The 12,859-nt window shown below is 42.6% G+C and overlaps 1 protein-coding gene across 2 annotated transcripts; it reads left to right on the top strand.

Moving 5' to 3' along the window:
* The first annotated feature begins 2,764 nt into the window (after positions 1-2,764).
* On the top strand, positions 2,765-10,202 carry ednrba (endothelin receptor Ba). Of its 2 annotated transcripts, XM_034103783.2 has the most exons (9): positions 2,765-3,026; positions 3,787-4,265; positions 5,065-5,177; positions 6,687-6,891; positions 7,446-7,595; positions 7,942-8,075; positions 8,213-8,321; positions 9,137-9,279; positions 9,395-10,202. In XM_034103783.2, exons 2-8 carry the CDS (start codon positions 3,852-3,854, stop codon positions 9,269-9,271), a joined length of 1,260 nt encoding a protein of 419 aa, XP_033959674.1. In that variant the 5' UTR covers positions 2,765-3,026; positions 3,787-3,851; the 3' UTR covers positions 9,272-9,279; positions 9,395-10,202. The 2 variants fall into 2 exon arrangements, with proteins under 2 accessions (XP_033959674.1, XP_033959673.1); XM_034103782.2 differs by having other exon boundaries at positions 2,766-3,026; positions 9,137-10,201.
* Positions 10,203-12,859: the final 2,657 nt, after the last annotated feature.

The following is a 12,859-nucleotide window of genomic DNA, read 5'->3' as shown; positions in this document are numbered from 1 at the left end:
GGTGCATCACTCCCGGTACCTGTGTCGCTCTCAGAGAGAGGAGACGTCTGCCGCTCCAAGGGATCTGTGTGTGTGACTAGAGACAACGCAACCTCCCCTGGCGGTTCATACACGATATCGTGTTGTCTGTCCTCACGAGGACATGGTGTCCTCTGAGAGAAGGCAGGAAGCGTTTTAGGGTGGGGAACACCGCTAAAAGCTCCGGGTAGTTTACGTGCGCCCGCTGGAGGTCTCTGCTCCAGAGACCCCTCACCGGGCAACCTTCGTAAATACCCTATCAGCCTGTCTGACATGCGTCCGTGGTGACCACCTTCCGTGAAAGGACAGCACCCGTAGGCGCGTCCCGTATTAGAAAAGTTGGGTGTAGTGCCACTACGCATTACATAATAACCAATACTCTCCGCACGCCGTGGCGCGCGGGGTTTAGTTTTGTTATGAGACCCATGTTGAGCGGGTGTTTTACGAGGACATTTGTCTGCGTAATCTGACTCTGCTCGGCGGGCATTACAGATAAAACCCTCCTTTCTAGGAGAGAGAGAACCTCCCTCTCCAGAATATGGGTTGACTCTCTCCGGGCTTGTGAAAACAGATAGTGTGTAACTGTTTTGAGAAACCCAGGAAGATGTCGTGAGTATCTCCTGCTGTATGCTCCTTAGAGCCAGCTGAGATGTCACGCTTACGGCTCCAGCCGGCACTGCGCTCGGGAACGATGGGCATATCCAGCACATCCTCTTTTTCCCGGTCAGGGAGGTTGGTGAGGTTGAGCCATCTCGCTCTTTCCTGCACCACCATGATCCCCATTACCTTGCCTGTGGCCTGGACGGCGCAGCGTTGGACGCGGAGGCAAATGTCCGTGACCGCTGCCATCTCGTCCAGAGTGGCTGCCCCCGGGTTACCCAACAGGTCCTCGCAGAGCTCCGCTTGGTAGGCGGTTAGCAGCGAGGACACGTTCAGGGCCCTGGCGGACAACGCTGCAGCTTTGTAGGACTTTTCAGTCATTGTAGACTGAAAGCGGTCCGACTTTGCTGGCAGCGTGGGGTTTCTGCTCGGTGACGGGCCCACCTTCGGTAGGAGGTGGGCTGCTACCAGCGGTTCCATGGGCTGTATGCGGAGCAGGCCGAGCTTCTCCATTCCGTCGCAGTCTAGGGAGGAGGCACCCTGGATTGGGACCTTGTTGCTGAAGGGCCGGTCTCTCCACGAGACCGACACCTCATCTCCGGGAAGACCGGAAGGAGTTGCCTCTTTTTGCCCGCTGCTTGGGGAAGATGTTTTCCCTCGTAGCGGGACCTGGAGGTCTCCTTGGCCATTTCAGGCCACGGGACGTTGAGTCTGGACGCAGCGCGTTTGCACAGGGCCTGCAGGTCCATGCTCAGCCCGGGCGAAGCTGGTGTGCTATCGCCCGGGAGAGCAGCCCTCGCTCCAGGCTTTGCAGCCTGGGCCGATGACACGAAGGTGTCCTCTTCTTGTTCATCCGACTCGGACAGGAGGAACGCCAGGGCGTCCTCAGGTGTGCAACAGGTGTGCTGCTAGCTTGAAAAAATCGGACCTACCTTACTTTCTCGGGTAAGAGAAGGGCGAGGTCGATTTTAAATACTAACAGCGTTAGTACTACCGTCTTCCAGCAAAGCAGAAGGAGTAGCCGGCGAGCGCCCGTCGACCAAAATGGGTATTTGGGTTCAGTCTGTGGACAGTGAAGCTTGTCCGGCTACTATAGAGATGTGCTCTGAAGCGAGAAGAGGTGTTTGAATGACGCATGCGTCGTGGCACAAGCTACTTATAGGGGGTGAATTCCCTGACGCTGACGTCAAGATCACCAGCCAATCAGGATTGGCGTAATGAGATTGATGCTTCTGTTTGCTCCGCGATGAGGCGCATCCCATAGTGAGACATCGAACGGAGTGTTATGAATGAGAACAAATGTTTCCATGAACGTTGTAGCTAGCAGACAACCATTGCTGATCTTGTCACCAAAATGAAAATACTATTTTTGCTACCTACATTGTCTGGGCATTTTTAAGTTTGAAAGATTATTAACCATTATAGCCTTATTATAAGATTTTATGAATTCAATTACTTTTAAGGTTCCGCAGGAAGGAACTGCTCTATATGTGTAATTATGAAGCCCAATGCTTTTATAGGCGAGTTACAATGCTACGCAGGGCCAAGAATAGCAATGGGATTTATAATAACGCATACATTATGTAAAGTGCTAATTAGCTAACGTTAACTAGCTAACAAACAAACATTCTTGTAAACATTCAATCTAAATAAATATTAGCTTGTTAGCAACCACTGCTGTGGCAAAGTCCTAGCTAGCTTAGCGCTTGTTAAGGATTCAAGGTGCACCAATCTTCACAGCTTTATATTATAAATGAGTGGACAAAGACATTTATTTTTTCAAATGTGTTTCTTCCCTAAAATGTTCAACTGCCAAACCGTTACTTTTTGAGGTTGTATATTCAAAACTACTTTTCAAATATTTTACTTTGACTACTCAATTTATGTTGTGTGGTCTCTTTTCCAGACATTTGAAATACATTTTGATAACAATTATTTGCAAATACTTAAGACTTACCGGATGAAATGTTCTAGTGTAAAGACTAATGTGTTTTCTGCCGCTTTCTTGATGTGATTTTTCACATTACAATTAGTAACAGCTTGGCCTACATATTGCAACATCCTGCCTGCCTTCCTCTGTCTTCCTCCACCCCCTTCTCCCCATCAGACGAGGAGGGGGTGGAGGGCAGGGATCAAACTCAGCAGACTCTTGAGACTGTGTACACTGAGACAGTACCGGAGAGCAGTGAACTACGAGAGGCCGACTGGAGCAGAGAGCCGCAGCTTTTTCCCTTTGACACCAGTGGCAGAGAGGACAGCTGCTGGTGGAGATGACTGCACTGTCACTTCAGAAACAGCATCCCTCCAATTTGGGAACTTTTCTCTGTCCTAAGAGCTTGAAAGTTACTGGGAGTGTTTAAACGAAGAGGCACAATTATTGGAGGATTTCTACCTCAGCTTGGAGTTAGGTAAGTAAGAGTTTAAACGGCGAACTGGAGAACATTGATTGACTGGTTTGGGGACTCCAATAAAATGATTGAGTTGGTTAGGGGGGGCGGTTGTTTCAATTTAAAAAAGGTGTTTTCCCAAGTTACTTAACCTTCTTCAGGGTTATTGATGTTTACTTTAACCTGTATTGACTTGAAACTGCGAAACCCAACCTACATGTCAAGGACAATATAACAGTGGTTATGACTTCTTTAATCATGTACCTATCTTATTAGAACTTCTAATGAACGTCATCAGTGTAAACATTAATACAACTGTTATCAATACATTGAATTTGTTTCCTTTGAAAAGGTGCACCTTGACAAACTATATAAATGTGAAAATAAAATATTTGGATTTAATTTTTTACTTAGTGGGGAACCATTTACTAAGGGAAGTTAAAATAATGAAAATAAAGATCTTCCCCAACACTCCCAAAAAAGCCGAAACTCTAATAAGCATTCATTCACAAACCAGACTTACTCTATTTCAAATAGAGTAGGTCTGTCCAGCAGGGAATCGGCTCTATGGTATGCACCAAAACATTTGTCCATGGTGTTGTTTGTGCCTTACGGCTCTTAATTTAGCGTTTAAGTGAGTTTATATAAGAATGTCAGCTGCGTTGGCTGTACTCACATAATAAACCCTTGAGCCTAATATCCCTACAACAGATTCAATCGGTTTTTTTATGTTCCTGAAGACAAATTATAATAAAGTACTTTCTTGCAATTTGTGTTCCAGGCACACTCGAAGAGGGTCAGTTTCAGACGTGTTGGATAAAAACATATTGACAACCATCTTCCAGGATGAAGACTCATCTCCTCTGCTTGGAGGTGCTCCTCTTGGCGGGTTATGTCCTTGTGGTCAGTGGGCAGTTGAAGCCAAAGGAAGTAGCGCCCCAGGACCTTTTTGCTGTCACCCAAAGACCTGAGCTTGTGGAGAGAGATGCACAAGGTGTGGTGAGACCCAACATTACCATGCCCCGCCGCCGGCTACCTCCTATGTGCACCGGACCCACGGAAATCCGAGACACGTTCAAGTACATCAACACGTTGGTGTCCTGCCTGGTGTTTGTCGTGGGTATTATTGGCAATTCGACTCTGCTGAGAATCATCTATAAGAATAAGTGCATGCGTAATGGGCCGAACATCCTGATCGGCAGCCTGGCACTGGGAGACCTGTTGCACATCATCATCGCAATTCCCATTAATGTTTATAAGGTGAGCTGGGTTTATTATTTTGGCCTTAAAATGTTTTTTTAATCCAGTAAGTTCAAAAGTCCCTTGGATTTTCAATGGAATGTTGGTTATTTAATGTTCTTAAGTTCATTATAGTATATTTTAAAGTCATATGCAAATGATTGTGCTGCATATTGGATATTAAACCCTTAACAAACAGACACAACCTTTCCTAATGCACACAACATGTGGGTGCTCACACAGTCTTTGAAAGGGGGCTTTTGCAATGTTATTACTTTACTGGATTCTGAGCCCCTCCAGATCCCCTTATGTCTCCGGTATGTTATTATCTGTTGGGCTCATTTTGTGTGTGTGAGAGAAAAAGAGGGAGTGAGAGAGAAAAGTCCAAAGTATATTTGGGTAAGGGGGCAAGCATGTTAAAACAACTGGCTGCTGTTGCATACCAGAGCAGAGACAGGAGAGACACGGTGGTTTGGGGAGATACCACGCTACATATGATTCCAATTGATCTATACTCACATTCCAGTCGCTCATCCAAAGTAGACATGAAAAGTCTTAAGACTGTACGGGTTTAGCATTGTTTTGTTCTCGAGGACCTACTGCACCTGTCTGGGTTACCTTGCCTTGAGGCTAAACAGAGGCCTCACTTTGTTTTCATGAAAAGATCAGAAGTATGTAACCGAAAAACGAGGGGAAAAAAAGTGCGTGGTCAACACTGGATGCCTGAGGGATGGGGAGAACAGTGTGTAGGCCAGACAATTTGCTTCACTCCCTCTCATGGTTTCAATCCATCATCAACTATTCATGCCTCTTTCTTCAGCTCTTGGCAGAGGACTGGCCTTTTGGAGTGACTCTGTGCAAGCTGGTGCCGTTTGTCCAGAAAGCCTCAGTGGGGATCACAGTGCTGAGTCTGTGCGCTTTGAGTATTGACAGGTAATCATTACACATGATACTTCCTCAGGTGAAATCAACAGTAAGGAAACATTGTCAGACAAATTACTTTTGACCCGAGTTAACTTTGCTGTTTACATTGCCACTTATTTTATCGCATGTGTTAAGATTGTCTGTATTTAACTGCCAACTACATTCCTATAGAAGGCCTACTTTAGAAATAGCTGTAATGTACAGTACATATCAGTTTTGTCTGTGGAGAAGGATGTCTGATGCTATAATTACTTAAAGGGGACCTATCATGCAAAATGCACTTTTGTACGTCTTTTATACATGAATATGTGTCCCCGGTGTGTCAGGGAACTCACCAAGTGTCAGAAAACACAACCCTCTCTATTTTCCTCTATACCCAAATCTCTAAAAACGGGCCTGCAACGGAGCTGATACAGATTTGAATTCTTCTGATGTCAGAAAAGGGGTGCTCCGCCTATATGGGCAACTCACCTATCAGGGGAATGGGGGGTTGGGCCACGGCCATTGCCGCTCGAAAACGCTGGAGACGCTGTAGTACATATGCCAGGCCTGTAAGTTGCGCTGTAGTCTGCCACAAAAGCAGCGAAGAAGACTTCTCACAGAATCAGCCCTTGCAAAAACAGGGCTGGAAAAGAGCAAATAGAGCGAAATGAGGCATGGCTAAAATGCATGATCTGTTTGGTATTTTGTAAAAAAAACTTCACAGACATGTTTTATATAGGTATGGCCCTACAATATATTATTCAAATATAGCATGATAGGTCCACTTTAAAGAATTAGTGCAAACATTTTTTAAATACACAATACCTTTCCGACTACCCTCATGTCAGTATGGTACATTTAACGTTATCCTTTTTCGGAACATTGTCGATTGGTCTAAACGTTGCTGCTGCTAATAAACCATCACATTGTGAAAAAAAGGTCCAAGCCAAGACCACAAACTTGATATTCCCTTCACCCAGACAAAGGCCGCCTATACCAGATTCATCTCTTCCGTTCGTGCCTTTCACGAAAAAAAGCCCAAAACAAATAAACCACACAACTGTTTACCAGAGGGAGCTCAAATTCACTCATATTTGATATAGCTACAACAGTTAGCCTTGGACAGACTGCTCTGGGTCAATATGATTCTGCCAGTTGGTCTGAGCAAATCTATTTGATTGTTTCATTGAAGAAACTGTATGAACAGTTTTTTTTCGGGTTGCTTATTTGTCATGAAGTAATCAATCAATTCACAAATTGTATCTGGTTTCATAAGCAGGGGTCCAAAAAAAGGAATAAATAGCATGTAGTGGTTTTGGGTAGCTTGAATGTGCTAGTTAGCTCAGTTAAGCTAACTCACTGCTGGTTTATGAAACATTTAATGTACAGAAATGAAAGGGGCATCGATCTTCTGAGCTATCTCTCATGAATTAGCTCAGAAGAGCTGAAATGATTATTGTTTCCCAAAAAGTCAAACCATCCCTTTAACTTCTAATATTAGGAAGATTGACTGACTGCAAATGTTGAATATTCCAGGTATCGTGCAGTGGCCTCGTGGAACCGCATCAAAGGGATCGGAGTTCCAAAGTGGATGGCTATCGAGATCGCGCTTATCTGGATAATATCCATCATCCTAGCTGTGCCCGAGGCAATAGCCTTCGACATGATCACCATGGAATACAAAGGAGAACACTTGAGGATCTGTTTGCTGCACCCCATGCAGAACACGAATTTCATGAGGGTGAGCTGTGACACACAGACCCTATGAAGCTTATAATTCAGTGTGGGGAAAAAACGGTGTGTGTTGACACAGCTGTGTATGCCCCAAACCTGCACATGTAATACATACTGACACGTAAAAACGCAAGAGGAGAAGTGCAACCATGCTGATTTGTGTGTGAATATATGTGCATATTAACTATACTGGGAAGGAGTTCCTGGCTAGATCAGGGTTAGACTGAGTTGAAAGACAGTTAAGCTATGTAACATAAAATAATGTATTCCAGCAGTTATCGCTCTTTTGGCTGACATAAAACAGTGCAGTTCCTGTGAGGGTGCGTAATGTGTTCAAGAGGCTTCCATCCTAAAATAAGAACAATGATCCACTGAGGTACTTTAATGAATTGATTTTTGAATGCAAGTGAATTTAAGATACGCCCTTGAGTCCCTTAATGCGGCGCAGGACAGACTGGGGATACACGCTGTTACATTTTCCTCTGACATGTTTCACCTTATGCTCCCTCCTACAAATGCTTGTGTATAACTCATTGCTGTTCTCCTATTTCTTCCCTGTAGTTTTATAAATCAGCGAAGGACTGGTGGCTGTTCAGTGCATATTTCTGTCTGCCGTTGGTCTGCACGGCTATTTTCTACACCTTGATGACCTGTGAGATGCTGAGGAAGAAGAATGGAGTCCAGATTGCTCTCAGTGACCACCTCAAACAGGTTCGCTGATGGCTTTTTATCTCATTTAGTCACCATTTTAGTCATCACTAACAGTCTTCATATCTTGTGTTAAAATATTACATTTATCAACTATAGTGGAACAAAAACAATCTTTTGTGTTCAAAACTTGACAGAAGACCATTCATACACTCTCAGTGTGTTAAATTAGAGCTACAAAATACTGTTGTGTCTTTTTCACTACCCCAGCTTAAAACTTTAATGACCTTTAGGCAAAAATATCTCAACGATGTTAGACTTCTTTGTCCCTACATTTCACCATGTCCCCATCTGGCTTAGAGCTGTCAGGACAAACTGTACCGATTGATGTGTGTTTGTGTGTGTTCAGCGAAGGGAGGTGGCTAAGACCGTGTTTTGTCTGGTTCTGGTCTTCGCTCTGTGCTGGCTGCCGCTCCACCTCAGCCGTATCCTGAAGCTAACTATCTACGATGAAAAAGATCCAAACAGATGCGAACTGCTCAGGTATACAAGACAACACATAATCTGCAGTACACAAGAAAATATGGGACAGAGAAGACTGGAGAATTCAGTGGAATAATGATTCACCCTGCAGGAAGGCAGAGTTATGGTATACTAATTTGTCTCTGTAACCCTTTTAGTTTCTTTTTGGTGTTGGACTACATTGGCATCAACATGGCGTCTGTAAACTCCTGCATCAACCCAATCGCCCTCTACATTGTCAGCAAGCGCTTCAAGAACTGCTTCAGGGTAAGGGTGTACCATATGCAATGAGTCAAAACGTCCAAAAGAATAGATCGACATTTTGAGAAATAAACTCAAAACAGATTTCCTGCCAAGTTTGCCAACAGACACAGAAAAACAGAGGTGACTCTCTACTTTTGAGGCAGTCGTTAAGTCTGAATATGTTTCCATGAGAATCCTCTTTGTAAAATAATCAAGCCATTTTTTATAACATTTAATCCAAGTTGTGAACATTGTCATGTGAAGTCCATTTCTCTCAGCTGACTGAAAAAAATAAATTCTCATTCTAGTTCATTTTTTTAAGTATATTCTTTCAGATTTTTTAGCGATGGAAACACATTCAATTATTTCTATGCTAAGCTAAGCTAACCAATTGCATACCCTATATTTATTTTGAATTTTCTTGAAAAAACTAACAAAATACTTGTATTGGTACTTTTAGCTAACTTTAAGCTTTCAAACTATTTCAACTACCTCTAGGCCTCAAACCACCAAGACACACAAAGTGCGGTGGTGGTGTTTCGATGGTAGATGTGTTAGGTCTAGCCAGCAGCTAGCTTGTTAGCAGCTTGACCTCGCAAGAGCTACAGAGTATGAGATAGGTAATTATTATCTCATGTTGTGATAGTGTTGTTTGAGCCACTGTTGAGAAATAAAAGGAGGGAAAGATAGAGAGACAGAACATGTTAAAAAATTACGTTTGTAGTGACGCAAGTCGGAGTAAACAGCATCAAAAGAGAAAAAGGAACCACTTGCTTTTCTATTAGTTCTGAACAATGTATGCTAAATTATTTCTCTATCAACGTGGCTCCCTCCTCTAGTCATGCCTGTGCTGCTGGTGCCTACCAGCTGAGATGTTGATGGATGAGAAGCAGTCGTGCATGAAGCTGAAAGTCACCGATCGAGCCTCCGACCAGAGCCACTCCCGCATGACCAACAAGTCCACTACGGCCTGAGGAGGGAGGTAACGTAAAAGAGGAGTAGATATGATGACAAAAATAAGTATGGATGACTGAATGAGGATACATGCCTATTCTTGTCTCGTCAAAAACATCATATAAAGTCTCCTCCATTTTTAGAAGACATCCTTTGGAAATCAGAGAGGGGAAACTCCTTTAAACAAAAAACTCGGAACACTTGCCATTATGGACTGCTGCACACTCTCCCTGTTCAAGAAGAAACATGTGCTCTCCAAAAGCGGTATTTTTGGATATAAGCGTGAGATGTGTATGAAGCAGGCAAAAGAAGTGTTCGAAACGACAAAAATCGAAAACTAAATGGTGGGGGAAGTTCAGCACAAGTGTTGTGTAAAATGTGAGAATCAAGGGTCTATTAGCCAAGACAGCTCATCAGCCTTGCAGCTGAATATTACTTTGACGTTTTGAATCTTGCAATAACTTCTGCATTGTACGGATGACATTATAGTGTTACGCTGTGTTGCTACCACTCACTGCAGCAACTTTGAACATTTTAAACAGTGAAACTTTGCTCTTCTTCGAGATTTGTTTACGTTTTTGTTGTATTTCCTTTATATTGAATACTTTTCCGCATGTGACATTATTGCTTTTAAATGCATCGTATTTGTAATTTTTCCACCAGTTATTGAACTACTGATGTTGATGTGATTTGTGTGACCATTCCGCTATTGTATGATACTGTTCAATATTTGGCCTGTTCTTGAGGCTTCATGTGTTTTGTGATAGCATTTGCTCCACATTATCTTACTCTGACTCCTAAACTATAGCTGGTACAAGACATAAGGGTTTCTTTTTGGAATAAATTTACAACTGAATATAATAAAGTAAAAATTAGTCACTTGTCATTTTGAAATAAAGAAAAAACATACATTTTCAAGCAGATTTGTGTTCAGACACACCATCGTAATCATTGATGACTGTGATTGTTCTAGCTTTGTCTTTTATCTTGGCCTGACTCTGGTTGTGTATGAGAGGGTTTGATTTAAGTGTGACGGCAGGCGGCATCATGTGATGGTGCATGCTAACACAGAACATTACTGTGATCACTCCATTTTTTTCCCCACACACACACACACACACACACACACACACACACACACACACACACACACACACACACACACACACACACACACACACACACACACACACACACACAGCTCTGACCTGGGAATGTTCCTTCAGGCTAAACCAGTGTCACACATGTCACTTTAGCTCAAAGAAGCTCTCTGTCCTGTGATCTCTAACCACCTCGCCTCGGTTCATGTCTTCGTCCGCTTTCCATGCCTTCTCACTCTCTCCACATTGATGTCTTCACTCCTCCCAATAAACTCTGTTGCCTCCGTTCTTCCATTATGGTTTCAAACAATTCAGTGTGGTTGGACATCAAATCAAACCCAGTGCTGTAAGCAGACTTTAGTAAAATCAATCAAATTCAGTACATTCCTCCCTTAACTCACTCCTTTCTTCTCTCAACAGAGTTATTGATGTATCTGCTTGTGGGTACTGGCATCGGCTCTCTGCTTATGTGATTGATTTTCCTCTTACGATCCCTGCTACAAAAAGAAAAAGGCCTAGAAAGTTGCAAACGTTGCTTAGTGAGCTACTTACCGAACGGTCTATATTTCAAAGTGTAATTAGTTCAGAGTCAATTTAGAATCTCTTAATTTGCTTTACAAAATGTGTGACTGGTGATTTAGAAAGCAGTAAGAACAGTTAATCTATTATAAATTAATCTATGATAGAGTGCTAATGCTTACAGATTCATTGGGTCAATTTGCATTAAATAAATAATTAGACACGTTTACTAGAAATGTGCTTATTTGCTTTCCGGACGAGATAATACATCAGATAATGGATACCACAAATGTATGTTCTGCTACACCAGGGGTGCCCAACCTTTTTTGAACCGAGAGCTACTTTTAAAGTTGCCAGTCTGCAGAGATCTACCAGTCCAAATAGAGAGGCGTAGCCATTACTGACAGCCTACTGCCAGGTAAATACACACTTCTACTTGTATAAAACTGACCTTTGTACGATTAATACTTCATAAAATACTGCAGATTCTTTATTTCACCTCTTTCTAATCTACACACATACAAGTATTTAACTGAAGTTACACAACAGTGTTGTTGATACAGAATTGGAGTTTATTCACACGTCACATACTACAGTGGGTAATGTTTTCAAGAAACATTGAACAGTGCTGCCACATATGACACAGGAAAAAAAGAAAAGACTCTGAACCCTTTCTTTGCCATTATATAAAAACAGTGTTGCTACAAAAGTATACATTCGGCTTACTAATAAGACAACTCAGATCTGAAGCTACACAGGAATCTGCTGCCAAAGTGCAATAAAAAAGACAACATTAATAGAATCAAACCCTTTTTTGTTGCATTTTAGTCGAGTATAAAAAGAAATGCCTTTTTAAAATAGGATGCAAGCAACACTAGTTTCTTAACCTGAATTGATAATAGACTATAATCAATTTAAACAGAACAGATCTTAATGTTTGCATTCTTATACCATGTTGTACAATAATTATAATGAATAAGTTCAAACAAACTAAAACTTACAGCTGATTTAATAACGGTATCTAACTTGAGTTTTTATTATATCAAAAACCTGTTGAAATGCTACTGTTATTTTTACTGTCCCCCAAAAGTCCGTCGGCAGCCTCCAGGAAAGCTTCTTTCACAACTTCGCCGTCTTTGAAAGACTTCATGTGTTTCGCAAGAACGTGACTGACACGATAAGATGCTATAGAGAGGCGAAGTCCCTCCCTTTCCGGGAGCCTCCATGGGACCCCGGAAGCGTAAAATTATACATTGAAGTCAATGGAGAGAGAAAGGTTATCTTTTGATCCCGTTTGAATTGTGCCACGAATGACACATATGATGTTTGTCAATTTAAAAGAATATTTTGCAAGTCAAAAAAATTAAAATGTGTCGTAAAACTGTGAAGTTACACATTTTTTTGTGTGAAACCGCTGAGTGAACTACAGGTCTCTAGTCTCGCACAATACGCGTCACCATCACAAAGACGGCCGTCACGTTGGCAAATTTCACCTGTTTCTTTCAGAATGAGAATAAAAGTATAAAACGTGGTGAACATCACTACAAGTCTGGACACGTTGAGAGCAGGGTTTCCGTTAGCCGGTAATTACCGGTTTTTAGCTGGTAACATTTATAAAAAAAACGGTAAATTCAAAACCTGACGGTCAAAATGTCTGGTAATAATTAGGGAGGCTCCGATCGATCGGCCGCCGGTCATTATCGGCCGATATTCACTCTTAATAGTTTGATCGGTGCTCTCTATAAAGGCCGATCAGGAGAGCTGGATCTGATCGATATGGACATAAACGCGAGTGAAGTGTAACCGGAGCGAGAGAGAGATCAGATCAGCTGCTGAGTCTGACCGAGACACGCAGCTCTGCATAATCACCTGAAGCCCCGCCCTCTGTTTAGCGAGCTGCAGGAGCTGCTTGAGAAACTGACGTGCTGTCAGGAGAGAGAGGGAGGGAAAGAGAGGATCCGTTTCTCCCGTGTTATTATTCAAAGTTGA

The sequence above is a fragment of the Pseudochaenichthys georgianus genome, chromosome 17 (genome assembly GCF_902827115.2).
Source record: "Pseudochaenichthys georgianus chromosome 17, fPseGeo1.2, whole genome shotgun sequence".
In the NCBI taxonomy this organism is placed as follows: domain Eukaryota; kingdom Metazoa; phylum Chordata; class Actinopteri; order Perciformes; family Channichthyidae; genus Pseudochaenichthys; species Pseudochaenichthys georgianus.
Note: the sequence above shows the minus strand (reverse complement) of the source record. Positions and strands in the feature narration are given on the sequence as shown.

Excerpts from the sequence above, each read along its gene's own strand:
- ednrba (XM_034103783.2), top strand. The coding sequence starts at position 3,852 with ATGAAGACTCATCTCCTCTGCTTGGAGGTGCTCCTCTTGGCGGGTTAT. Across the intron at positions 4,266-5,064 it reads TTCCCATTAATGTTTATAAG|CTCTTGGCAGAGGACTGGCC; the intron begins GTGAGCTGGGTT and ends CTCTTTCTTCAG. Across the intron at positions 6,892-7,445 it reads AGAACACGAATTTCATGAGG|TTTTATAAATCAGCGAAGGA; the intron begins GTGAGCTGTGAC and ends TCTTCCCTGTAG.